At 40.0% G+C, this 27910-nt stretch overlaps 1 protein-coding gene across 1 annotated transcript; it reads right to left on the bottom strand.

Annotated features, from left to right (window-relative positions):
• Positions 1–245: 245 nt before the first annotated feature.
• Positions 246–27910, bottom strand: HPGD (15-hydroxyprostaglandin dehydrogenase). The gene is made up of 7 exons (XM_043565378.1): positions 27541–27910; positions 27095–27218; positions 23340–23446; positions 14904–15000; positions 3874–3950; positions 1482–1645; positions 246–473 (listed from the first exon to the last, which is right to left on the bottom strand). Exons 1-7 carry the CDS (start codon positions 27631–27633, stop codon positions 335–337), a joined length of 801 nt encoding a protein of 266 aa, XP_043421313.1. The 5' UTR covers positions 27634–27910; the 3' UTR covers positions 246–334.

The raw sequence follows: 27910 nt of genomic DNA, 5'->3' as shown, positions 1-27910 counted from the left end.
GGGGGAGGGACAGAGAGAGAAGGAAACACAGAATCAGAAGCAGGCTCCAGGCTCTGAGCTGTCAGCACAGAGCCTGACGCGGGGCTCGAACTCACAAACCGCATGACCTGAGCCGAAGTCGGTTGCTCAACCGACTGAGCCACCCAGGCGCCCCAGTTCCTGAATTTTTTTATTCAAATACTCCACTAATCATTTAGAAATAAAATTAGTATCAAATACATGAAGGAAAGCTTCAGACAATGACATTTCCTTTAAAAAGCTATATTCAAATGAAGATATGTTCTAACAGAAGTCATTAGCTCTTATTTTCAGCTATGGCTGATCTAGAAGATGTTCACTGAGTTTTTGCATGAAATGGAGTTGTTTCATAGTCTTGAAAATGGATTCCCTTAGAAGTTGTGATCTTCATAATAGCTCCATTTAAAGCATCATCTTCAATGAGCGTTATTAATCCATTCGCAATCATTGATGGGCTAAAAAGAAAGGAAACATTGTTTTTTTTAAATTTCAGTATGAGGCATAACTATCACTACATTTTGAATTGTTTTTGGAGAATCTACTAGCTTTAACAAGTATTAGGGAAATGCACGTCATGAAGCTATTGCTACCTCCATTATTTTATTCAATTTGATATTAATTAAATTATATGACAACCTTAGTCATACATTTCCTTGCCTACCCTGTCATTTTGACAGGAGGAACTTAGGGGCTTATTGTTTACATTGAGACAATGATTATTTTCTCCCCTCGAGCTTACAGATCTTAGACTTAATCAGATGAAAAGGGTCTTAAAATCGAATCACGAAGAATTAGAGATAACGCTTCTTGAACATCTCTTATTTATCTGGTGCTATTTTAAGTGCCTTCCATGTATCAATGTATTCATGGCCTTTCAAAAGTCCCCTGTTTGTTTTCGTGTTGTCTCGATTTTATAGGTGAGAAAATTGAGGTAGCCAGAGGTTCAGAGATAACGTTTCTGGTCAGAGATAGAACCAGGATTTGATATCGGGGGGGGGGGGGGGGGGGGGGGCGGGATTCCTTCAACCTGATAGTTACGACTCCACTCTGTGAAACCCAACTGCTCAAACACAGACACTATTCACCAACCATGTGTGTTGATTCTTATGAAAATGGTTGGAGTTAAGGGGCCATGTGAGATGTCACAGGAGGCAAATGTGAATATTTCTTGGTATTTAGTCAGATAAAGGTATCATTACTTCCAAAAGCCTCACATTAAAAAAAAAAAAATCTCATCATGGCTGAAGGCAATTACGATGCACTGACTGTATCTCAAAATTCATAATGTGTAAACGTATTCTGTTCAGGAGCCCAGAAAAAAAAAATTCTCTTTTGAGAGTTTGCTGAACCAACATGTCAAAGCTGGCGTTAGCTTCTCAAATCTAAAAGGTTATTTTTCCCCTCTTTATCACTTAAGACTAGATAGTACTTTAGCCACAGTACAAAGGAAAATAAGTACTTACTCCAAAATTCCATAGAATTTCATCATATCCTTGATGTGATCTTTATATTCTATATATTGTCCCATGTTTTCTTCTTTTTCAATGGATTCGAGGATGGGTGTATTAACAAAGCCTGGGCAAATGGCATTCAGTCTAACACCGCTGTTCATGAGATTAGCTGCCATCTGTTGATGAGAAGTAGAAGGTTGCAGGTTTCAAGCTTTGTAAATGTATACCATGGGGCACACTGATAATTAAAACCATTTCAAAGAGTCTGAAGTGAAAAATGTTAGTCAGATATCCTTCTAGCTACAGGACAATGACAGTGGTAAGGTTGACTGGTAGCAGAAAGCAAAAGAATACATACCTAAAATGCTGAATGAATTCCTGAAAGCCTCAGTTAATTAATTCTTCAAAAATTAGTTTTACTGGGAAACTCCTGAAAATACTTGATTATTTAAGCTGATCTTATCTACTGAATTCTCCAGGAACCCAAATGTAAAAAGCTAATGCTCAGAATTAATATCTCAGGTTTGCTTTCAAAGATCAGGGTTGTAGAACAGAGAACATTTCCTTAAAAAATACTGTTAGTGGAAAGTTTGCAACTTTGATGGATTCTAAAGCTACTCTTGATAATATGTACTATCTGGAAAGTAATTTAAGTATTTTCAGACTAGCATTCTTTGGCTTAATTTTGCACCTACTGATTTTATTTAAAGTATCTGTAGAACAAAATGCAGTGGATTATTTTTCCATTCTGTTTGCTTTCTTGTTAACCTCCAAAATCAAGTCATAGACCTTTTGGGGTCATTTATGGACAGGCACAGAGCAGTGGGAAATTTGAGTTGCTATACACAAATGTTTCGGCTAAGATCAAAAAAGATGCACTTCGTTCTTTTTCAGCTCTTGTAAACAAAGGTCCTTTTGTGATATATTTAGTCCATGTTTTTCTCACTTTTGTGCCTTTTGTTGGTGACTTGGCTCTTTAAAATGACTCCCAAGCCTAGTGGTGAAGTGCCGTTTGGTGGTCCTAAGTGTGGGAAGGCTGCGATGTGCCTTATAGAGAAACTACATGTGTTAGATAAGCCTGATGCAGGCATGAGGCATAAATGCTGTTGGTCATGTTACTATAATACATATTGAACACAATACACATTAAATAAGATGTGTTTAAATACAAATATATTTAAACTAGGCTATGGATGGTTGATCAAAAATGCTGCGACCAGAGGCTCGAAAGAATGTAACCCTGTATTTCTCCTAGGAGCAACAGTTCAGTATTCTCTAATTCAGTGTTTGCGAGTGAACTGACTGTACAGGTGTCCATTCTTGTCCATTCTTGTCATTGTAAAGAGGGAGTTTCTGGTATTTCAGATTTGCTTTGTTTTGTAATAGCTTTATGCGTTCACTGAAAGTTGAATTACAGAGTAAGTCTTTGCAAAGTAAATAAAAATTTCCAATCAATTTGAATTAAGAGGAGGAGAGCTGCTTGTCTTCCCTTTTGATTGCACATCTACTGTTCATGCATCTATTTCCTCTCTCGCCGTCTCTTCTCTATCTCTGTCTGCCTCCTCTCTTTGTCTCACCTCCTCTGCCCAGTGCAGAGACTTTCCCAACTGTCCTATTCTCTTCTATACTTGTCCTAATACATTCTCTAAACAGTAGCCAGAATGGTCTTCAGAAAATGGAAACCTGATCTTGTCCCTCCTCTGCATAAAAGACCCCCTGGTAGCTGCATTTAGAATAAATCTAAGCTCATTACTGGGGCGCACAAGCTGCTTTTCATCTGGCTCCTACTTCCGACTGTCCCCTTCCTCCTCAGGTTCCATTCAAATGGCCTTTTTTCAGTTATTATAAAAAGGCAAGCATTCTCACTTCATGCCATCAATGCATGTGGTCAGTTAGGCCTAAAATATTCTTCTAAGCTCTGTGCACCTCTTACCCTAGGCCCCCATGGAGACATCCCCCTTGACTACTCTCTCTGGTAAATGCCTATTCCCCCCGCCACCCCCCCCACCCCGGGCTCTCCTTTTTGTCATATTTCCAGTGATAAGTAATATCTGGGGCACACTGCATATTCTACTCAAGGAGGGCTAAAGTTAATAATTTTTAAATTTGGAGCCAATTTTAAAAATAAAGAGTATCTTCTCATTTTTTGCCCTTAGGAGATTTTTCAATGCCACATCTGTGTTTAGGACCGGCTTCATTTGAAAAGGATCTAGTCTTCATTTGCCCCTTGATGTGACTTGAGAACCATTTTCTTTTTTATAATAAAGATTAAAGGATAGTTTATTTTTCTATTTTTAATCCAGATGTATTGAATTCTGATTTTATTCCCCTCTACTTTCTAGAACTCATGTTTCATGCAGGTACAGAAAGAGAAAAGGAGACATTGTAGTTGTTACATCCTCACCGCTGCTGAGCGTGTGAATCCAATTATGCCATGCTTTGAAGCACAATAAACAGGCTGTTGTGCAACAGGCATGAGTCCTGAAACAAACAAAAAATTTCAACAACTTAACTAAAAAATAAGCAGAGGAAAACCAAGAAATAGTTGCTATGCAAATGGATAATTTGTGTCTGTTCTATTTTAAGCTTATTCTACAAAATACACTAAAATCATTATTGGACAACTTTCCTTCCTTCCACGATCTCTATTACACTGTCCAGAATTTATGGTATATAAGTGACAGCCTAGGAATGAAGTCAAGAGTGATATGTAAGCCCTTCTGTCTCCCTGACCTTCTGTCAAGAGAAGTCAGTGTTATCTAAAACACAAACAGGAGCGCCTGGGTGGCTCAGTCAGTTAAGCGTCAGACTTTAGCTCAGGTCATGATCTCATGGTTTGAGTTTGAGCCCCACGCCAGGCTCTGTGCTGACAGCTTAGAGCCTGGAGCCTGCTTCGGATTGTGTACCTCCCTCTCTTTCTGCCCCTCCCCTGCTCACGTTCCCTCTCTCTCTCTCTCTCTATTTCTGTCTCTCAAGAATAAGTAAATAAACAAACAAATCACAAACGGAATCATCTTTAAATTCCACTAAGTTACCATCAATTTTCAGTTTTTAAGGCTGGATCTTAAAAAGTATATATTCTGTATTTGTAAGACTTGCAAATGGCTGAGGAAGTTTAAATTTCTTAAGCGAGATATGGAGATTAGCTGTCCTTGCTATAAATTAGTATGTATTTCCCCATCACCACTTGTACTGAATGATGCCTTTAATTGTTTAAGAAAATTCAAAGTAACTTCATTTGATTTATATCTGTAGTAGATGCCTAGATCTTCTTGCCCATGACTTAGGACAAGAAAACCAGAAGAAAGAAAAGAAAAGAAAGAAAACCAGAAGAAAGAAAGAAAGAAAGAAAGAAAGAAAGAAAGAAAGAAAGAAAGAAAGAAAGAGAAAAAGAAAGCAAGCCACAACTAAAAATGTATGATTCCATTTTATTTCATTTCATAATTACGCACTCTAATAGAATTCAAGCAATTTTAGAATTGGCTTAATTTTCCACATATGCACAGTAGTAACTATTCGAATGCATGATTAAATTCATGGCCTGCAGAAATAGTATTGTAGCATGCACAGCATCTTTTGTCCCCCTACCTCTTGGCACAACCCCCCCAAAAGAAACAAAACAACAGGAAAAACCTTTACCTGAACAATCAAATTCTATTTCTAGTCCTACTACTACCAACTTTATTTCTCAGAATTGTCAATTTTCTAATCAATAGTGAAACTTTCAACTAGAGCCATTTGTCTATTTCAGTTTTTAACAAATTTCTTCCATTAACTCATTTTAACATTTTTAATACTGTGACTTCTCTGAGTCAAGGGACAGCGATCTCTGATTATTATAATGTTATTAATATCAAATGTCATGCTAATAATACTAAATTATTCTGCTGAGACATGTTCATCTCCACCCAGCTAACTAGTCCCAGAGCACCGCCAATCAGTCGAGTGTGTTGTGCCAAAGTTCAGCACTAAATGCAGACCTTAACCACTCCCTGGGTGCCTGCCAGGTCTCAATTTATAAAGTATGTTTGCTCAAGAGCACTTTAAATCCCTGAGGATGGTAGATCACACGTAGTGCGTCCACCCAGTGACCTCAAAGTATTATAACATGTGGTTCTCTTCTTGTTTTTTGTTTTCAGGCTTAGTAAAATGTGTCAGTTAATTAAGTTCATTAAGGTCAGCCACCAAGAATTCATGATGCCTCCACCGTGTACACAGGACTGTGTATCACGGTGTATCAGGACTCTGGGATAAAGGGAGTAAGCAGGTGCAGCCAGGCATTGCTGCGTCTTGTTCTTCTGAGTTAGTCGTGGCTTTGCCCCTCCTTAAAGGTCTAAGAGATAAAGGCAGTTGGTGGTAGGACCATGTCCACAGACTGTAGGAAGTGCAGAAGGAGCCGTAGGCGGAGAAAAGCTGGCGCAGCCACAGAGACAAAAAGCACAAGGGCGCTGTTCATAAATGTTGTCAAAGATGAACTTGAAATGGACTTTTGTAACTTCTGTGAAGGTACTGAACTTCTGAACCCAAGCTGGTTCAAAGTATCACAGAAGTGAAATAAATCAAGTACTGTTAGGTGGGTTCCATTTAAACAGGCAAGCACAAAACATATACTTCTCTTTAAAGGCACAACTGTAAATGCAACCAGAATGGGAAAAATTTGCTTCCATTTTTAAAGCGGCACTTGGTTTTATGAATCTTGTACCATTATAATGACATTTTCACTGCGATCCTGCAAAATGTTGACTTGTGCTTTGCTTTCACTTTTTGATATCAGATCAAAGGCCATATAAATCAATAGCAGACACTCAGAAATTGTGTCCTTTTTTTTATAACTTTATGAAGGCATAAATGGCACACAATAAACTACATAAAGTGCACAGTTCAATAAGTTCCAACATATGTAAACACCCATGAAACCATGACCACAATCAAGATAATGAACACATCCATCAATTAAAAGTCTCCTCTTGTGCCTTTGTCACCCCTTCCTTCTGCTTCCTGCCCCCCTTTCCCTGCTCTAGGCAACCACTGATCTGCTTTGTGTCACTACAGTCCTCCTTTTCTAGAAGTTTATATAAACGTAATCACATATTGTAAACTCTTTCAGTCTGACTTCTTTCACCCAGGATAATCATGAGCTTTACCTACGTCATAGTGTGTATCAATAGCTAATTTCTTTTCTTTTTTTTCTGAATACTATGCCACTGTAAGAATATACCCATCAATTGCATATACTTTCACCTGTTGATAGATACCTGGATCGTTTCCAGTTTGGGGGTATTACAAGTTAAGAGAATTCTATTTTTCAGTTACTTAGGCAAGCCACAGTTAATTTGGAGACTTTTTTTTTTTTAATCTTCCCAGCATATATAGATCTTAACTGTTACTTTTTATGTTTCGAACAGGAAGGGTGGGTTAGAGATCTGTATCCCCAAATCTCATTTTACAGACTTATTTTTCCACATTTTTCTGAAAATGTACATTTTTGAACTACAACGCCACAAATCTGGTACAATGTCCTAACTTGGTTGGGTTTCTGAACCCTGGTGAACCGTGGGCTGCTGCTAATCCTAATTCAAGAGGATTTACAGAAGTACATTCATTTGAGATCTATGTGTTTAGTCTGTTTCAAGTACAAGGCACAGGGAAGCATATTTAAAATATACTCTATTGAAATGAGTCCCTCCAGTGCTGAAAGGCCAGATCACTGCCAGTCATCCAACTTCAAGGAAATATTGCCCGTATGTAACTAGCTGGCCAGCGGCTGGAATTAATGTGGGTTTTTAACATCTTGCAAATTAATACCGATATGCACAGGGTATTCATGTTAAAGGATTTAAGAACAACAACAAAACAAAGGATTGTGACAATGAGATAGCAGTCTCTAAAGAAATGACGTTTTGTTTAATGTTGTGACAGAGAAAGCTATTATTTGTGCTTAAAAATGGATACCTTATACTGGGGCACCTAGGTGGCTCAGTCGGTTAAACGTCCAACTTGTGATTTCGGCTCAAGTCATGATCTCACAGTTCATGAGTTCGAGCCCTACACTGGGCTCTGCACTGACAGTGTGGAACCTGCTTGGGATTCTCTCTCTCCCTCTCTCTTTGCCCCTCCCTCTCTCACTCTCTCTTTCTCTCTCTCTCTCTCAGAATAAACTTTATTTAAAAAGAATAGTTTTTTTAATCCTTAGTCTAGACCCAGCATGATGCAAGTTGACTTATAGAATTGCAAAATGAGTCTCTCCAAAACATAATAGGTCTAATTACTTACAGGTTTATGTCTACCCTAAGTATAGATTCATTTGGGAAAAAGATTCAATAGGGACGCCTCGGTGGCTTAGTCGGTTAAGCGTCCGACTTCGGCTCAGGTCATGATCTCACAGTTCGTAAGTTTCAGCTCCGAATCTGGCTCTGTGCTGACAGCTCAGAACCTGGAGCCTGCCTCAGATTCTGTGTCTCCCTCTGTCTCTGCCCCTCCCCTGCTCGCTCTCTCTCTCTCTCTCTCAGAAATAAATAAACATTAAAAAAGTTAAAAAAAAAATCAATGGAAGGAGAAATTCTACCCACAAAATAAATGCTTTCTATAAACACTCAGGATAATAACACCAAATAGCAAATGACTGGATGAGATAATTACAAAAAAATTTTTAAATACCTGAAAATTACATATGCAATTACAGAACATAGAAGGAAGTCACTTAGAAAAATACATTTTCCATTTCCACATCAGTTCTTCTATCTTTAATATTCTTTCTGCCCATATTTACAACAGATAGCTGTAACCTTTACATCTCATAGAAGGTAAAAAACTGCAAATCTGCTCAGACAAGGCAATTGTACCGAATCACCAAACATACTTCCTTTCAAAGGGACAGAAGCCATGTCAAATAGATTACACAGAACTGCTGAAGAAATTCCACTTAGGAAAACAAACTGAGACTCCAAGGACACCAATCCTCGCATGCGAAACTGTAGCTCAGCAGCTCAGCCAAAAAAGCAGGAGTCTGAACCCCTCACGTTTTCTTTACGATCAAAAAAGAAAACATCTACCCATCTTTCTGTTTTCAACCATCGCTCTTCTAAGAGGAGGGAGAAGGAAGAAGTGATGAGAATCTGTTTATCTATGTTGGTGGAGACAGCTGACCCAAGTAGTCGGTGCACCTCCTCATCATATGCAATCTTCCACATAACAGAACACCTTATCTGGTGCTGCTTTTTTCCATCAGTGTCATGTGCGCCATTAACAAGTCACGTTTGCAAGTGTGACAGGACACCAAAAGTGCTGTAAGCATTCATAAAACTACTGCACCTTCTGTAATGAAAATCTTTCCGGAAAGGTAATTTTGTTTGTTAAGAATCAATTTTATTAGTTCTGGGGTGCCTGGATGGCCCCGTTGGCTAAGTGTCCGATTCCTGGTTTCAGCTCTGGTCATGATCTTCTGGTTTGTGAGTTCAAGGCTGCGTCAAGCTCTGCACTGGCAGCAGGGAGCCTGCCTGGGATTCTCTCTCTCTGCCTCTCTCTGCCCCTCCCCTGCTCATTCTATATATGCCTGTCTCTCAAAATAAATAAACACTTATTCAAAAAAAGACAAAAAAGAATACTGCAGAGGGTGGTACCACCTGATTCTTTTTACTGTTGGCTTGGAGATGAAAGAAGGCGATCAGTAGTCTAAGTCACCCAATATTTCTGGTCTGTTGCGACATTCCAGTCCAACTACCACTCTTCAGGCCATGGGAATCCCAGCGCCTTGCAATTCGATATCACGTTTCTGCTTAAAAAGTCTATGCCATTCTATTGACTTCTGCCATGTTGATTAGAGATACCGAGATGCGGCTCTTCAGGCAGAAATTTTGCCTCGTTACTTTCACATCCCTATTTGCCTCTCTGTACATGCCCAAGGTATGTATGATTAAGTTGAATTTGTTACTTAAAGTGGTAACTTTGGCACATCCACCTTAACGCAAATGGCAAGCTAATTACACTCCTTTAGATGAAACGTATGCCTCAAATAAGTATGTTACTGGGCTGGTATTTAAGACATGCTCACATATTTCCTTGAGACTCTAAATGTTTTCAGAAAATAAGTTTTCTTATTTATTGTTTTCAATCTTCACACACAAAAAAAAAGACCCTAATAGGATCTCTCACAAAATGCTACTGAGTGACTGTGAGAGGCACTGAGAATGCCCCCAGTGAAAGACCTCAGCAGCTGAGTATGCAGGCGGGTGGAAGCAGGATTAGCAAGGGGACTGCTTTTCCTCTGACAACTGCTTTGTCCTTCCCTCTGTTCGAAGCAACTAACTATGTAAGAAGCAAACTTGACTCTTACAGGATGTCCTAGGCTCAGAGCACAGCTGGTTAATTACCTGCATGACACCAGACGTCACCCTGTTCTTCTCAAAAAATTTTTTTAATAGTTAATGATGAATGTGGCAAAATGAGCTCAGCTCTATATATTACGTTTATAGACAAAAACTCCTACGGAAGAGTCTATGTGGTTAATAGTGATCAGAACAGCTTCTGGAGCTTCCAGATGGAGCACACCCTTCCCTCAGTACGCTGAGGGATCACTCTCCGCTTTACTCCTGTTTGTTAAACTAATTAATTGCATTTGATACTTGGGCTGCGTCAGTGGTCATTACTCATTAACTTCTCTGCCCAAACCAGTGTTTCAACTTAAGGTTTTACTGACAGTGAAGGACTCCACCGAATCTACGTAAGAGACCGTGAGGAAAGACTGGTTGAGTTCAACAGGACCCAAAGCTATTCCCTTCATAGAGTGAGCAGTAAGGGGGAAAAGAGGAAAAATCTGTGAGGAGAGAAAGTTTGGAAAGCACTTTTGGAAAACACAGAGGAAGCAAGCGTTAGAAATGCTTTTTTCTACATTTTGTGTACTATACCTCAATAAAACTGGAAAAAAAATTACTTTGACTCTGGTAACTCCTCAAAGACTCTTTTGGTCATCTGGCCTCTCCCATCATGCTGTGACTTCAAGGGTAGATGATTTTTTACCACATTTCTGAGGAAAGTGTGACACCTGAGAGGTTCTGTTTTTCTACCATTACAAAATCCTGAATGTTTATCGAACTCATCTTATTATGGGAAGAATAGAAGCGCTTGGTGAGTGGACAAAATACAAGATCGTACATCTTAATACTGTTTGTCAGATGTAAGTACCTTAGTGACAAAGCTCGGGTGGAAGGAGAGGTGGCAGGGACTGTCCAGACTGGCCAGCGACAAATAGTAGAAAGGCAACAGGTATGGTGGTCAGGCATCATGAACCTTTCTTCACAAGGATGGAGACACCGAGTCATACAGAATGGACAAAGATAAACTACTTAACCATTATAAATAGAGTTACCCTGCTGGCTGGGAGGAATATTAGGCAGAGATGCAGTTAGGAAGGTTAGGATAGTCTTTAAATTATAAGAGTGCCAGAAAGGCAATTTAAAACCCAAATGATCTTATCACTGATTTTGGTATCTAATCACTGTCTTATCTGCATAATTAGAGAAAGACCCACACACGGTTCCAAATGTTGACCCTGAAATAGGGAAGGAGAGAAAGAATACCCTGGGGTGGGTAGTGTGATAGAGCAAGCTCTTAGACAAGAGAGCCAAGTGGACGTCTAATTATAATCCTTAAATTGTTCTTCTCAGTGACGTGTTTTGACTTGCGACTTTGGTAAGCTCCTCAAACGTTTTCAGGGCTTTACTATGTGTGTCAAATGGGCAAATGCTTAAGATATCACTGGGGTTTAGTCTTGTCGTCTTTAGATTAGAGCAGTGCCCAGGCCTCAAGAAGTTTCCCTGGCTTAATCAAGTTACAGGCTTTTACTTCACAGTGAGGCCAAAATGGCGGTGGATGGAGAGACAAATTAACAAACTCCCAGAGAGAAGAGATAGATAATCTAGTGGTTAAAAAAGAAGAGGTCTTGTAGCAGGTTGCTTGCGTGTGAATTCCAGCTTCCCTGCTTCCTTGCCATATACACTTGTGCAAGATCCTTAAATTCTCCTACCTTGATTTCCTCATCTACTAAATGGGGATTACGGAATCTACTTCACGTCTGTTGTATTCAATGAGGTAATGCTCACGCAGTGTTTAAAACAGTATCACATACACAGCAAGTGCTCAATGAATGTGAAGTGTTAACACATTTAAATGTCTTTATTGGATAAAAGACAGTGCTACATTGCATTTTGCTATTCATACTTACTTTGATGCAAGCAAGCCTCCCCTTATGGTATAGAATGTCTCCCACAGAGTCCTAAATTGATCCAGCCCTGGAGCCTTGCAGGCTTCCCGGGAATGACATAAGTACCTCTAGTGGCAGAAGGGCGAGGGGCTCCCTGTAAAGTGCTTGTGGCTCAACAAGCTTTTCTAGCCTGTTGGCTTTAAGACACAATCCATGGAATTATCTCTTGATCACCACCCCGGGTGGTGAAAAAAAAGCCCACGTTTTTTTTTGTTGTTGTTGTTGTTGTTTTTACATTTCTATTTTTATTTAAAAAAATTTTTTAATGTTTATTTATTTTTGAGAGAGAGAGAGAGAGACGGAGAGCGACAGCACGCGTGCAAGTGGGGGAGGGGGCACAGAGAGAGGGAGACACAGAATCCAAAGCAGGCACCAGGCTGTCAGCACAGAGCCCTACGTGGGGCTTGATCTCATGAACTGTGAGATCATGACCTGAGCAGAAGTCAGGCGCTTAACTGACTGAGCCACCCTGGGGCCCCTAAGTTTCAATTCTTTTTTAACTAAAAAAAAAATTTTTTTACATTTATTTTTGAGAATTTCACATTTATTTACATTTTATTTATTTATTATTTATTTTACATTATTTTATTTTTGAGACAAAGCGTGAGCGGGGGAGGGGCAGAGAGAGAAGGAGACACAGCATCTGAAGCAGGCTCCAGGCTCTGAGCAAGCGGTCAGCACGGAGACTGACACGGGGCTCGAACCCACAAACTGTGAGATCATGACCTGATCCGAAGTCGCTCAACGGAGCCACCCAGGTGCCCCCCTCTAAGTTTCTGTTTTTAATAAAATATTAAATACTTCTTGTTACTTCTCCAGTCATCTGTGTGTTTTTTTCTTATAATTTCATTTTAAAATAGTGCGTATGTGGCCTTGACAATTTGACTCCAGGGTTTCGGCCTCCCAGAATCTAAAACGTGGCCTTCCCTTAAGGCCAAATATCTCTTGTAAGTGTGGTCCGTGCTGTCACCTTTTACTGTATCCTCAGAATTACAGTGTTATCATTTATAAGGAGATGTTGCGTTAGGAAAAATAACCCGGTTACCCTGAAAAATTTATAGCATCATTTCTACAATAACTTTAGGGATGTCATCTTGTCTTTCGGCAACCCAGAAAATGAGATGCTAGTCTGCTTTGGAGAAGTTGTAAGGAAGGAGGTTTCTAGGTCTCCACTGGGGGCACGGTTGCTGCAGCTTAAGGGCCATCTGACAATGATTCTCAGAGGAAGGAGAAGGTAAAGACGGAGAGAATCAGACTCCGGTGTGATCACAGGCATCACCAAAACGGATTCCTGAAACACAACCGGAACTGGCAGGTGGGGCAGAAGGGGGAGAGATGGGGAACCCCTACAATTACCACACTCACTGAAACCAACCAGATAATTTAAGACAGTCTCACTACTCCCGGACCCGAATAATTGAGACTTGCTCTCAATACCGGCCAGACTTCTAAGACTTCGTCATCTCATTTGAACTACTCAAGAACCATTGATGATTTTTTCCCCCTAGAATTTTAAAAGTAAAGTCATCTGGTTAAGTGGCTCAAAAAGCTGCTGCCAAATATTCTAGCTACTGTTGAGTAATATGGTATCAGATGGTATTAGAGCCTCCTGCTCTGAATAAAACGTAGCTTGGGATTGCACGTTGTGGCAAAGATGATTAGCAGTCTACTGAAATCCATTCTTAGGCACATAACTAGACCACATGCTCAGACTCCCCTGGAGTTAGGTGAGCCAGGAGATCAAATCCTGTACCGGGCCATGAACAGAGGTGAGGTGTGCCGTTACTGGGCTGGGGTTTTAGAAAAGAAGCTTTGCCTCCTTGGTGTTCTCTTTTTTTCTGCTGCAGAGAAAGGAGTCCCCCCCCCCCCCCCCCACTGCCAGCCTAACTGTGGAAGCTCCATGCCAAAGGGTTTCTGCCAGCCTGACTTTCCAAGTGATTGCATATAGAAGAGGTTCCTGGCAACAACGATCTTGCCCCGGGCTGATATATAAGTGAGGAATAAGATTATACCATATTTAAGCCATTACATGTTTGGGTCTATTTACTATAGCAGTTTAGCATTGATGGGTGGCGGAATAGTTCACCCCAAATGGGGCACTTTGGCATAAGGGTTATTTTGACCTAAGGGCACTTGAAAAAACAGCAGGTACAAGAAGGGTACTCTGACCTCTCCTCCTCCTCCTGAAAGCAGGTGCTACAACTCCCATGGAAAATAGGGCCTTCCTAGGCAAGAGCATGTGGCAAAGAAACATGCTTATCACTAGAGATGGGGAGTTGAGGCCAACGGAAATCTGTACAGAGCTTGTTAAAATAACTCTTATCTTCCTTTAGGCCCCCCATATATTTTAGTCACTTTCCCACAATTACCTTTCTTCGTTCAACCTTCAACCTTGTTTATAAACGCTTAGGCCTAGCTATCCTTGGTCTCGGTTTTCCCATAGGGGTTCTCATGGACATATAAAAATCTACAAGCTTTTTTCCTGCAAATCTGTCTTAGGTCAATTTAATTCTGAGGCCCAGCCAGAGACCCTGAGAAACTACAAGTAAAATCTGGCTTCCCCCACAACAGATCCCAACAACTGTATGTGCCGTGTTTTTAAGTTCTATTCTCTTTCTAAAGTCACAGGGGAGTAGAGATACCTTAATGGTGTTTTAGCACTTTTGACTCTGTCAAAGATGCTTTCATGTGCCTTACTGCTTAGTGCCACAGTAAGGGAACTTGAAAAGTCACAGTTTAAAGTCATAGACATAAGGGGCCTGGGTGGCTCAGTTGTTAAGCATCTGACTTTGGCTCAGGTCATGATCTCACAGTTCGTGAGTTCGAGTCCCATGTTGGGTATAACATGAGCCTCGAGTCAGGTGAGTCCCGCTTCTCACTCACTCTCTCTCTCTCTCTCTCCCCCTCCCTCTAGTGGGATTTTCTTTCCCTCTCTTTATCTCTCCCTTCCTCACTCACTTGCACCCTCTAATTAATTAATTAATTAAAAGAAATAAACATTTACTTCAAACTTCTGACATTATGCAATAGAAAATCCCACAGAGCCAGTAACAACAAAACTATTAAGCACATTTTCAATTCCAAACCTGAACTGATAATGAATATCCTCTGAAGATTCACTTTTGTGGTCCAAATTACCAATAGGAAATTATTATTAATGTAGTAACTGTCCTTACCTGCTAAAGATGACATATTGATAATGATGCCGCCTTCACCTCCATTTTGCTTACTCATGTAATCCAAGCCAAGATATGTTCCACTGATAACAGAAACCTAATCCAGAGGCATAAATGGGAAAAGCTATTCATTATACTTCATTGCACAGTCACAGAGCAAAGTTTTTATTGCTATTGCAGATACCCAGGGAGATTTCCGCAAATACTACCCCTGAAAGCTTTTTCAAGTGACTGCTTGCCTTTTTTAAAAGCTAGTCGTTGACTGCATTCTCCTTTGTTTGCCTACTGTTGTGGAGCCCGTCACATCTCTGCAAATCTTCACTTACTGCCCCGGCTGATGTTTTATGAATAAAGTTGTATACCCGTGGTGTTTTGTCACTTGACCTCAGTTTGCAGCACCTTCCAGTACACAGTTTACAGCATTCTTTCGTGTATACCGTACTGTGTATAGTATTCTTTTTCTTTTCTAAATATTGGACACAAAATGTATTTACCCTTCTTAGCGTAAGGTTTTCAGATACAGGTAGTTTATATTCAGCAGCTGTGTTTAATTCTTTTGGATTTGGGAATCTATAATAGTGGAAACCCTTGATTTCCTACCCAGTTTTCATCTTTTTTTTCCTAATGAAAAGCCTATTTTGCATTTGTATCCACTTCTTCCCCCATGTAATGCAGAGGAAGGTGATCTCCCCAGGTTTAGGGTAGATACTGATTAATTCAGTCACAGAAAGCCCATTCTCTATGCCAGTGACTGGCTTAGGAGCCTGTAGGTGACCCACTTCTAGGTGGTGAGATCTGAAGAGCAGTCAGCTAAAAGGGGGCGGGGGTCCAGGTAGGTGATGGGGTGGTGGGAGAGGAGGTCACCGAAAAAATTTTTGCTTTTAAGAAAACCAGAAAGAAATGATTCCATTTTTCCTTTCTCATCATTTCATAAAGGTGTGATGGCTGGGTTAAATCATTATATTACCAGTGTCTTGAAGATGAAACCTCCACGAAGGAAGACAGACCAGAGAGATGAAAAGAAACTAGGTTCTGATAACACTGTGTTGCAGTATTAAGCAATCCTGAAGCCTGTGTAGTGTGAGATCATATAACTCTTTTACCCAATTTCAGCACCCCAACTTTTCCGTTAGCTGGACATAGATGATCTTCTGTCATGTCTGTCACTTAAGTTCGCTCCTCACTCTCGCTCCGTCTTTCTGAGAGTTCACTCTGATTTGTTACCTATCTCCACGCGTAGGCAACTCGTCTGTTGCAGGAGTCTGACATTTAAGAATTCACCACGACCCAGAGTAACTTGTGATACAAAACTTATATTTGAAACCTTATTTTCCCTTTTAGATGTCAGAACTGCTCTCCTTTCCAACTTAGACTTTTAGAAGGTGGATATTTTCTTTTGACATCTTTATTCCTACTTTTTTCATTCTTTACGAGACTGTAAAGGTAATGATGAAATAGGTAATGAGCCTGAAACTGAGGGCATACATTGGTGTTTACCCTTTTTTTTTTCTTTAAAGTCCTTTTAGAGTTTTCTTAACAAGCTTTCTTGCCTCTCTACCTAACAGTAGTCCTAGAACAAAAAAGTAAATTGAAGATTCTATTCACTTAAGCCACATGTCAGTTTGATATTAAGTAGGCTTAGGGAGAATGAGTAAAAATCTCCCCATGATTCCCTTTAAAAAGGAAAAAAAACACCCCAAAACATTGATGGTTTATATAAGAAGGAAAAAATGTATATGGCTGAAATTACTGAAGTCAGTCAGATTCTGGTAGTTTCTGCCTAAGTCTCTAGCATGTCTGGACAGAATTTCTATTTATGCATATTGGCGCTATGCTTTTATTCTCAGGTATTTACAGCTTTGCTGACACCCTGCTTTTGTGTTTTCAACATCTACAAGATGCAGCCAGTTAGACAGTTTGGGAATATTTAAGCTTTGATTTTTTAAAGAAGGAAGATTTATTTCCAGGTCTTTGGTGGTGGAGGACAAAGGATTATTTTCCCATCCAGTATCAGGTTAAAAACTGAGTAACTTTTCAAATGAAAGTGTTCTCAGAATAAATCTACAAAACAGGGTCTGATATGCTCTGGCTGGGGCATATAGGATATTTTACCTCTTTTCCTATAACAATCTCTGCCTTATACAGACAATATATTAAATGAAATATTAGGAAACCACAGAATAAAATGTTTTGTTTTGTTTTGTTTTTGTTAAATTCTAAGTATCTTTCTTGTCCCTTGGCAATGTTTATATACCACATAGATCTGGTCATTATAATACCAAGCATCTAGGGGAAAATAAGAAAATGAAAACTACAGACATGCTCTAGCTACAAACACAAAGTAGCTGGAGTCTATAGTATGATTTCAGTCCATTATATAAAGGTACAATTTAAAAAAATTTTTTTTTAACGTTTATTCATTTTTGAGAGACAGAGAAAGACAGCACAAGCAGGGGAGGGGCAGAGAGAGGGAGACACAGAATCTGAAGTGAGTTCCAGGCTCTGAGCTGTCAGCACAGAGCCCGATGGGGGCTCAAACCCACAAAATGTGATATCGTGACCTGAGCCGAAGTTGGACGCTTAACCAACTGAGCCACCCAGGCGCCCCAAGGTACCCTCAATTTTGTACTTGACCTTCAAAACATTTTGTACTTGACTCTCAAAAAAAAAAAAAAAGGAAAGAAAGAAAGTATATCCTGTGTCTAATTTCACATAATATGAATAAAAATTCAATTAGTGACCAAATGACCTAATTAACACATGCTGACTCCATACTTTTGGTCACAAGCAATTTTTATATGTAAAACCAAAATTATAATTGCACTGTATTCCAGATCTTAAATTAGTTTTTTCCACAGATTAAAGCACTCTATAAGTTAAAAACACTCGTAATTTCCTCTGTAACAAAGATAAATGGATAAATGGTAGTAGCTTACTTGTTCAACTCTTCTTATCAGACATTATGTCTTCTTAGTTTATAGATACATAATGTATTATATATAACATACAACATTATGTATTACCTACATATTTCTATAACATGCATATAATACACGTGTGCCTGTGTATTCGCTACTGAAATTTCCTAATCTATCATTTCCCTTCTCTTCCTCCGATCTGGGGTTCCTTTTAGTTTATGGTTCTTGTGCTACATTCTACCTCCAATTTAAAAAATTCTGTCATCTAAATCATGAAACATTGCCTTTCAGGTTTCTTGTCTTTTCACCAGCCCAATCCTCAAGAAATACTAAACCAGATGACCATTTTTTTTCCTGAAATCCTTTTTTCATCTTTTGTTTCTCTGTGTCCAGTCTTTTCCCATTTTTACTCATTTGTGCAGTAAATATTATATTTCCCCTTGTAGAACTACTTAAAATTTAGCAAGTTTTGCCTAACCATTAGTGCTCAACTAGACCTTTAGATATCATTGAGTAGCAATAACAGAAAGAAGTTACTAATTTAATTCGTAATTAACATCCTTGGGAACCAAGAAAAGGGAGTACATTCGACAACATTTCTATCTACCTCCTCAACTTTTCCTTAGAGGTAGAGAAGGGCAGAGAAATCAACCTCATATAGAAATCAGACTGTGCCAATGAAAACAATGTAAGTTTTTACAAATCTGGAAGAGAAATATAATTTAGTGAGTGAATACTATGTTCAGGCACTGTGCTGGATACTTCGTGCAAGTTCTGGTTTATTTAAGTGTAACCATCCTTCGTGGCAAGGAAATTATCCCCATCCTCTTACAACCGTGAAACCCAAGACCACAGAAATGAAATAAAAGCTCACACATTCTAAATTCAGGGCTGGAATCTAGTTTTGACTGAATCCAGGCTTGACTGACCTTTCCAGGGCAAATCTTTAGTCAACCCGTGTACGTCTGACAAAAATAATCAATAGCAAGAAGCTATCTATTTTGTTTAGTTTTTATTTGAGTACACTAAGGGATTCAACATACATTAGTCACGTGTCCAAATGAGGTTATGAAATCCCACCTGAACGGGAAGAAGTTAGTCAGGCATATTAAAGGGTCAAAGAGTAAAACGATTACCTCACAGAATGGCCTTACCAGTTCTCAAAGTCAAGTCTACCTCCACCCAATTGCCAGAGTAATCTTTGATAGTTATGAAAAGATTCATTCTTTCCTGAACATTCTTAGCTCTGAGCAGTTCGAAATAAAGATAGCACAGTTGGCTCCAGACGAAGGAGGAGGCACAGACTAGCCTTGTGGGAACAAAAGACTGGGAAGAGGTTTAATGTACCTCTTGTGTGGGGAGAGTGGTGAGATCTGTGGCGTTAAGGATAAGGAAGGGGTAAGTCTGGTAAGGAGTGAAAAGTGGAAGGACAGATGATACAGCCTGGCAACGCTGATATATCAGGAAATAATCCCAACAGTGTATTAAAACACAAAAATGAATACCCCTGTATGCAAAATATCATTGAATGACAGTTTATTTATCCAATAAGCATTCACTGAACACCTACTCGGTACACAAAACACAAATTTTGTGCCCTGAAAGAGCTCAGAGTATACTGGCATATAGTGCATGGGTATAAAAAATAATTCTAATGAAAATTTTAAATTTGTAAGGCTTTCTAAGAATGGTATAATAATGTTGTACAAGATTCCAGAAGAGGGAGCGATATGTGGTAAGGTTCTTTAACTAAGGGGTCCTTCTCTTGACAGGGACAGGAGCACAGAAAAATGCAAAAGCACACACAGGATCTTGCAAAAGGAGGCAAATTACATTCAGAGTCTAAAAGAAAATATATGTTATGTAAACCAAACACAAATATTTGCATTATACTAACAGAGATAATCAAGTTGGAAGGATAATGATTGGTCAGATTCTAATCTACTCTTGAAATGGGTGTTGAAGGTAGGAAGGGAAGTAACGTGTTTTCGAGTTATATATAGGTAACAAAGGTTATATCTTGCTCTCTCCATGTAAAATTAAACAAATATTAGTTCCTGGAGTTAAACTAAGGAGTGGCCTATGTCAGCAGAGGCCAAAGGAAAATAAACGCCAGATAATTTCAATGAGCAAGGATCCAGGAGAGTGAGTTGTAGACAAAGGAGCCAAATAAAATTCTCCTGGTCTTCCAGAATTTTCTATTTGCAGATAATGTAAGAACTTTCTAGCATGCAGCAAGTGTTTATTCACCCAGGCTACATTAAAGCAAACATTCCCTCTCAGTCAGATGAAGATAGACAATTTGAATCCTATTATTTAAGATAATCTCTTCACTATTTTCATGTTCTTTATATTGGCTCTAATCATTGCACACTGCTTTCTGACAGCTGATTTCTCAGAGAGAGACACAGTAGCTGTCCGTTATGAATACAACAAATATGGAATTTTATACCCTAGTGAACTTTATCTATAAAATATCTGTAGACAGCACTGATGAAATTATTAAAAATATCAGTAGTGATGCTTCAGGGAGAAAATGGCTGTGGGATTTGTGCTTTTTCACTAGCAGAACTCAGTTCAAAGAAATTCTTGCCACGTTATGTGGTTTTGGAAAGTGCCATCAAGTTTATAAAAATGTATTCTTAAGTATTCCTGCAGTTCTCAAATGGTTGTACATTCATTTTTTTTTTTAAATCTGGCAACCAAAGTATATAATGAAGTATGGTTCATAGTAAGTCAGGGGCAACCACCAAAGATTAATAAAATATTCTTAACAGCAAAAAAAAAAAAATTCAGAGGTATCCAGTGGAATTTAAGAAAGGAATGGAGGGGCGCCTGGGTGGCGCAGTCAGTTAAGCGTCCGACTTCAGCCAGGTCACGATCTCGCGGTCCGTGAGTTCGAGCCCTGAGTCAGGCTCTGGGCTGATGGCTCAGAGCCTGGAGCCTGTTTCCGATTCTGTGTCTCCCTCTCTCTCTGTCCCTCCCCCATTCATGCTCTCTCTATGTCCCAAAAATAAACAAATGTTGAAAAAAAAAATTAAAAAAAAAAAAGGAATGAAAAAAGATCAAAAACAAAAAGAAAACTTAGTAAATTTAAAATATGAACTAAAGTGTAAGAAATAAGTTCCAGAAGAAGGGTAAAAAATAAAAGTGGCTTAAATTCACAAATATACAATGCAGATATGCTCACATATGGCTTTAAAAATAAGAGCTCACAGTATATTGTCAGCAAGAGACAAATATAACATAAAAGTTGACAGCTCTCTAAACACACACATATATCCCAGAAAGATATGGGGGAAACGTGACAAATAACATTTTAAAGTTCTTTTGAAATCTCATGATATCTAGGAACACCTGCAACAAATTTTAAAAAGAATTAGGAGAGTGTTTGTACTTTAGTTTTCTTTTTTTAGAGAGACAGAGATTGAGAGAAAGTATATGGGGGAGGGGCAGAGAGAGAGATTGAGAGAAAGAGTATGGGGGAGGGGCAGGGAGGGAGAGGGAGAGAGAGAGAGAGAGACAGAGAGAGAGAGAGAGAGAGAGAGAGAGAGAGAGAATCTTAAGTAGGCTCCACACCCAGCTTGGGGAGGAGGGTCTCGATCTTGAGATCATGAGATCATGACCCACGCTGAAGTCATGAGTCTGACATTCAACTGACTGAGCCACGTAGGCACCCCTGTTTGTATCTTAAAACAGTACCTTTCACTCTTGGTTAAAGGACTTTAGGCATCTGTCAAGTTTGGGGAGCAACTCTGTATCCTTATCAGAGTGTTCGCCCATTCCTCTCTTTTGTGAGGTAGTATAATTCTCATTACTCCCACCAAGTTACTACTGTTAAGCAATCACTCCTGGGAACGTAGATTCAAGTCAAACATTTACTGACTAAGCACTATCTTCAAGATATTGTGTTGATTACTGAGAAAGAAAGAAGGAAAGGAAAGAGAGAAAGCAAAAACATAACTCAGTTCCTGTTTTTAAGGTGTTTATCATCTTCCAGGAGGGTATCATGAAGGAGGGGGCCACTCCTTGTATGTTTAAACACACTTAGTGGCCTCTCTGTACTTTACACATCCCTGCTTTGCAAAACTACTCGAATGGCCTTACCAAGGGCGGGATGACCCCCCCTACAGCTTAGCTCCGACAACTTGTTTGGCTAAGGTTTAAGTTTTACTAAATCCCAATACCTTATGTCAAGTGTGTTTATAAAATGAGATACCCAACAGCCTTGTAATACAGTGGATAAAACAAATCTTATTTCTTTATTCGACATTTTTGTAATTTAAGCAAGACCTAAACGATCATCAAACATTGTAGAAATTACACGCACACGTACACACATACTGACTTTCAAGATAAAAATCTTAATAATTACAAAGTCTCACAGTCCCTTTAGCCTTGTTTTCTGTTAAATTTCTGGAATTAAATTAAGATTTAGTTTTCAGGGGCACCCTGGTGGCTCAGTCGGTTGGGCCTCCAACCTCGGCTCAGGTCATGGTCTCCCAGTTTGTGGGTTCGAGCCCTGCGTCAGCTCTGTGCTGACAGCTCAGGGCCTGGAGCCTGCTCCCAATTCTGTGTCTCCCTCTCTCTGGGCCCCTCCCCCGCTTGCACTTTCTCTCTCTCTCTCTCTTTAAAAAATAAATAAACATAAAACATTTTAAAAAATGATTTAGTTTTTAAGTAAGTTAAGCCATGGTTAACAGATTTTTTTTTCTGTAATGGGCCAGATGGTAAATAGTTTAGTCAATGTGCAACACAAGGTCATTGTCACACTATTCAACTCTGCTGTTGTAGCAAAAAGTAGCCACAGACAATATGCAAATGGATGACTGTAGCTGTGTTCAAATAAAACTATATAGATACTGATATCTGAATTTCGTATATTTATGTACTTCATATTCTTCTTTTTACATTTTTTCAACCATTAAAAAATATAAGACTCATTTTTAGCTTGCAGGTCATACAAAAACGGGTGACAGGCTAGGTGAGCCTGTGGGTCATAGTTTGCCAACTACTAAGTTACGCAATAAACTATGTGGGGTTTTTTTTCTTATATTTCCTTTGAAGATTTTAAGACAGATTTATCTGCATAATTAGAAATCTCAAATATCTTCCTATTTGTAAAAGGAAATGCTTTTTTTCCTAGCTTTCTGTAACTTCCCTTTTTCTACGTTGTAGGTTTTTGTATTGATTTCATGAATGTAAGAACCTTTTTTTCCTTTAAAAGCATCATTTTTTTTTTTTTTAATTTGTTTTTCAACGTTTATTTATTTTTGGGACAGAGAGAGACAGAGCATGAACGGGGGAAGGGCAGAGAGAGAGGGAGACACAGAATTGGAAACAGGCTCCAGGCTCCGAGCCATCAGCCCAGAGCCTGACGCGGGGCTCGAACTCACAGACCGCGAGATCGTGACCTGGCTGAAGTCGGATGCTTAACCGACTGCGCCACCCAGGCGCCCCCAAGCATCATTTTTTAAAAATAAGTTCAGGCAGTAAAAACATGGCTAAGATAGCTTACCAAATTAATTTGCACAGTTTTTTCCCAGTTTTTCTCATTATTCACTCCAGCGTTATTGACCAAAATGTCCAATCTTCCAAAGTGGTCTACAACTTTTCTGAAAGTATCTAATTAAAAAAAAGAAGACATTATAAATTTTTTTAATATTTATTTATTTTTGAGACAGAGAGAGACAGAGCATGAACGAGGGAGGGGCAGAGAGAGAGGGAGACACAGAATCGGAAGCAGGCTCCAGGCTCTGAGCCATCAGCCCAGAGCCCGATGCGGGGCTTGAACTCACGGACCGCGAGATCGTGACCTGAGCTGAAGTCAGATGCTCAACCGACTGAGCCACCCAGGCGCCCCCAAAAAAGAAGACATTATATAGATATGTTCTTGTTTTCCATGTATACATTTCAGTCCTACCCTGTCCCCTGAAATCAATTTTCATGTATTCACTCTTATAATGAAAATTACACTCTTAGATAGTGACTTAATGCCTTGCTTCTCGAAGTACGGTTTGTGAGCCAGGAACATCAATCAGCATTACCTGGGAACTTGTTATAAATGCACAATCTGTGACCACCACAGACCTACTGAATCTTAACTTTAATAAGGTCTGTAGATGACCTGTATGTACACTGAAGTTCTTAATTTAATGAAGTAAATTTTAGACAACCGAGCATCCTAAACTAAGAGCTCTTACAAATCCATCTGGGCAGCCAGTATCAGTCTGTCTTTAAGACATTATTGAAGCTCTCTGGCTTAGACTATGACAAACATCCTTTCTCAATAAGCCGTATTATCTTTATAAAGTATAATATTAAACATAAGTCTTCTTGTGTATTCAGATCCATTATGGCCATTTCAGGGAGTTTTAATAGCCCAGGAAGTAAAAGTGTATATACTTCATTCAGTTGATTTGGGTACTGCAACTTGAATTATGTACCATTCATTCTTTTCTCTTTCTCACTATTATTGCTGCTTTGTATTCCTAGTTTGTATAAAAGCTATGTTCAACCAGAGTAAAGCCCACATAGATGCTAAGGCATGAAAGTCATTCATGGCATTGTCAAACCACATATCCAGTCCTTGCAAACCCTCCTTAGCCAGTTCACACTTGGCTTTATCATCAAAGCAGTTTTTGACATACTTCTATAGATTTAAACTGTTTCCTTGGGCCTTTTACCATTGGTTCTAATTCTATTACTTGAGACTACAGATAACAATTGGGGTTGTTCTTCCACATGACAGAAATGTCTTCTCTGGTCTTGAGGTCAGTATATGAGTTCCTTGAAAAAAGTAAAGTCACAGAAACTTTATTTTGATTGAAATGAAATCTAGAATTACTAACAACCGCGAGACATACTGAGGGGGACACGGGCTCATCAGTTCCCAAGTGGGTAAATCACCATGCAAGCTAACTGCCAAAAATATCACGAAGGCCATTATTTACAGTACTTTACCATACTGGAATAGAAAAGAACAAAATAAAAGCTGTTTACTTTTTCATGGAATTTTTGAACTGCTTAAAATGTCAAATTGATTCTGGAAAAGGTCCTCCAGCAGAAAACATCTAAGGAATATCTATCTATCTATCTATCTATCTATCTATCTATCTATCTATCTATCTATCTTTGCATCTATCCTAAGCATGTTCTACTGTTCAAAATCCCACATTCGGGGCGCCTGGGTGGCTCAGTCTGTTGGGCGGCCAATTTCGGCTCAGGTCATGATCTCGCGGTCTGTGAGTTCGAGCCCCGCGTCGGGCTCTGTGCTGACAGCTCAGAGCCTGGAGCCTGTTTCAGATTCTGTGTCTCCCTCTCTCTGACCCTCCCCCGTTCATGCTCTGTCTCTCTCTGTCTCAAAAATAAATAAACGTTAGGAAAAGAAATTCAAAACCCCACATTCATCTTATAGGATTTAGGTTGTTAAGTATGTAAGTCTAACTGCTTCTTTAATTTTTCTTCCCTCATCCTGGTCTCTACTGCATACCTTACACTCTGCCCATATCAGTATATAATACATCATTCTCTTTCTGATCTACCACTGAATTTGGGGCTCACGGGGCTTACGATAAAGCTCTTGCTGACATTTATAAGCTGAGGCACTCTGTAATTTACCTAAATTCTCCACACTATTTTTTTCATTGGCAAAATGAATTCTGTCTAGATCATCTCTAAGACAGTTTTCACCTCTGTATTTTTATGATTTTAATGAAGTCTCCCTCGGCCACCACCTAAACAGTTTCAAAACTCGTAGACAGAATTAAATCCTGAAATTGGAAGAGTCAAGGCCATGTCTTCCTTAAATGCAAATAAATGCTGATGTCCAGACAATGTGTGGATTTCTCATGATCAACATGCTTTCTCCTGGTCACTCCTGTATCTGAATTTCTTCCTCCACAATCCTTAAGGAATGTGTTTACAGCCAAGATACTAATTTTAAATACTGGGAAGCAAAACAATTAAGGTTAAATGTCACATGTGAAACTACATAAATTCAGGCAGAAATAGCTTTCAGATGATCTATACTGTTTCCTATTTCATCAGCATGGATGTTGGGATCTGGCACGACTTCATCCTTGATCCAAAATATCATGCACAATCAACAAAACTTTACCCTCTTGCAAAATATGTTCCACTAGCACTGTGTTCACAGATCTCTTCTACTCAAGCTTGTAAGTCATATTGTGAGTCTTAGCATTTTCAGATTTAATTACATAATTTCCTATAAAACAATTTCCTTTAACAGTAGGGGAAAACCCGCTTCTAATGTACCACTCCATCTTTACTCTCCTACAGAATAGCCCAACACTTTCAAAGAAATTCACATATCCAGTGTTCTTTAAGAACAGGAGTACTAGCATGACTTTTATGGAAAATTTCTGGCCCTTTCATTAAAGATGTGCCCCACATTTACTCAGTCTTCCAATAAAACTTTGTGAAATATGTATATTTTATTTTTCTGGGGTTTTTTTCCAGAAAAAAAATGTATATTTTCCATGCAGATCTACCAAACCTCCATATGACCAATTCTGCTTAGTCTCCGTGCCAATACTGTCCTTGATCTCTCACAAGTAGATGGGTCTATTTTAAGGGAGTAGACGGAAACAGGAAAGCATTGAGGAAAGTCTGATAGAAACTTTTCTTCTGTGATTCTAACACTGCAGTAGAGCTATTATTATTTTTAAAGTACCATTTCATAGGGGAAAACCCAGAGAGAACATTTGGTTGATTGCATCTAGCACGTCTGCGATGATGATCCTTGATCTTGCATTCTAGTATGTTTAAAAGGAAACATTGCCACATTTGGTTGTCATTGAACTCTGCATCTTCCAGCATTCTGGAAGAAGTTGTTTGCCACAGTCCCTTAGCCTACTTCAGCTTTCCAAGTTCCATCTGCAATTTCAATCATTTAATAATCCCTGTAGCAGCACGGTCTTTGAATACACAAAGGAATTTTGATTACATTACGCGCTGCCAAAATTAAAAAAAATAAAATAAAAGATTTCTCAAACAGTCTTGGTTTTCCCCCTCTTAGTTTTCATGGCTATGGGGATGTCGGCAGGAAACATAACAGTCCAAGCTATCTTTCGGAGCTTATTAAATAGCTGCTCTCCAGGAGGTAGCCTTGGAGCTTATTAAATAGCTGCTCTCCAGGAGGTAGCCTTGCATATGCCTGCACCCAAGCTGGCGCTCCGGCCCGGGCTGCCTTCAGGTTGTTGCTTGTTCAAGGCATGTTCTGTGCTGATGGGACTGATTCCCCTCTCTTACCTCTCAATTGTTCCTGGTCAGCCACATCGCACTGGATGAACAGAGTCTTCTGCGGTTCAAACTGCTCATCCAGGGCAGCTTTACACTTTACACCTGCTTCAAGGTTCCAGTCGACCAGCGCTACCTATAAAGAGCAGAGGAATCGAGGTTCTGCGCAGCTTGTGAAACAAACAGCCGGACGAACAGTAAATACACACCGGGACGCTGCCCCTTCTTGGACCTCAAACTCTGCAATTAAAATTCGGGGTCTCTCCCCACCGCCTTCGAGGTCTGCTCCAGACCGTCAGCCTCAGCAGCTTTTGAAAGTGGCAAAGGTGGGCAACCTGGGGCGCAGCAGCCCCCCCCCCCTCCCGCCCCGAGCTCGCCGGGAGCCCTCTGACCGGTGGGCGAGTCTCCCGGTGGGAACACACGTTTCCCGGGGGAGGGGGGCGGGCGCCAACGCTTACCTTGGCGCCCTTGTGCAGGAGCGCCTCCGCAAAGGCCCTGCCAATGCCCTGCGCCGCGCCGGTCACCAGCGCCACTTTGCCGTTCACATGCATGACGCGGCCGCTGCTCCGGGCGGTGGGCGAGCTCGGCGTCTCCGCGCCGCCGCAGCTTTTATGGCCCCCTGCGCGCGCGCGTGCAGCCCGGCGGGGCGCTCTCCTGCGAGTGGGCGGGGATGAAACTGTCAAGCCCGCGCCGGGGAGCCCACGGCTGTGTCACCTGGCGCTGAGCGCTCCGGGGCGCCAGGCTTCGCGATCTTTGCCTTCCTGACTCGCTGCCCGGGTCAGAGCCTCCCCTCAGCCTGTGGCTGAGTGGCTGGCAGGGCACTGACAG

Source organism: Prionailurus bengalensis, chromosome B1, assembly GCF_016509475.1.
Source record: "Prionailurus bengalensis isolate Pbe53 chromosome B1, Fcat_Pben_1.1_paternal_pri, whole genome shotgun sequence".
NCBI classification, from domain to species: domain Eukaryota; kingdom Metazoa; phylum Chordata; class Mammalia; order Carnivora; family Felidae; genus Prionailurus; species Prionailurus bengalensis.
This window is presented reverse-complemented; position numbering and strand designations above follow the sequence as displayed.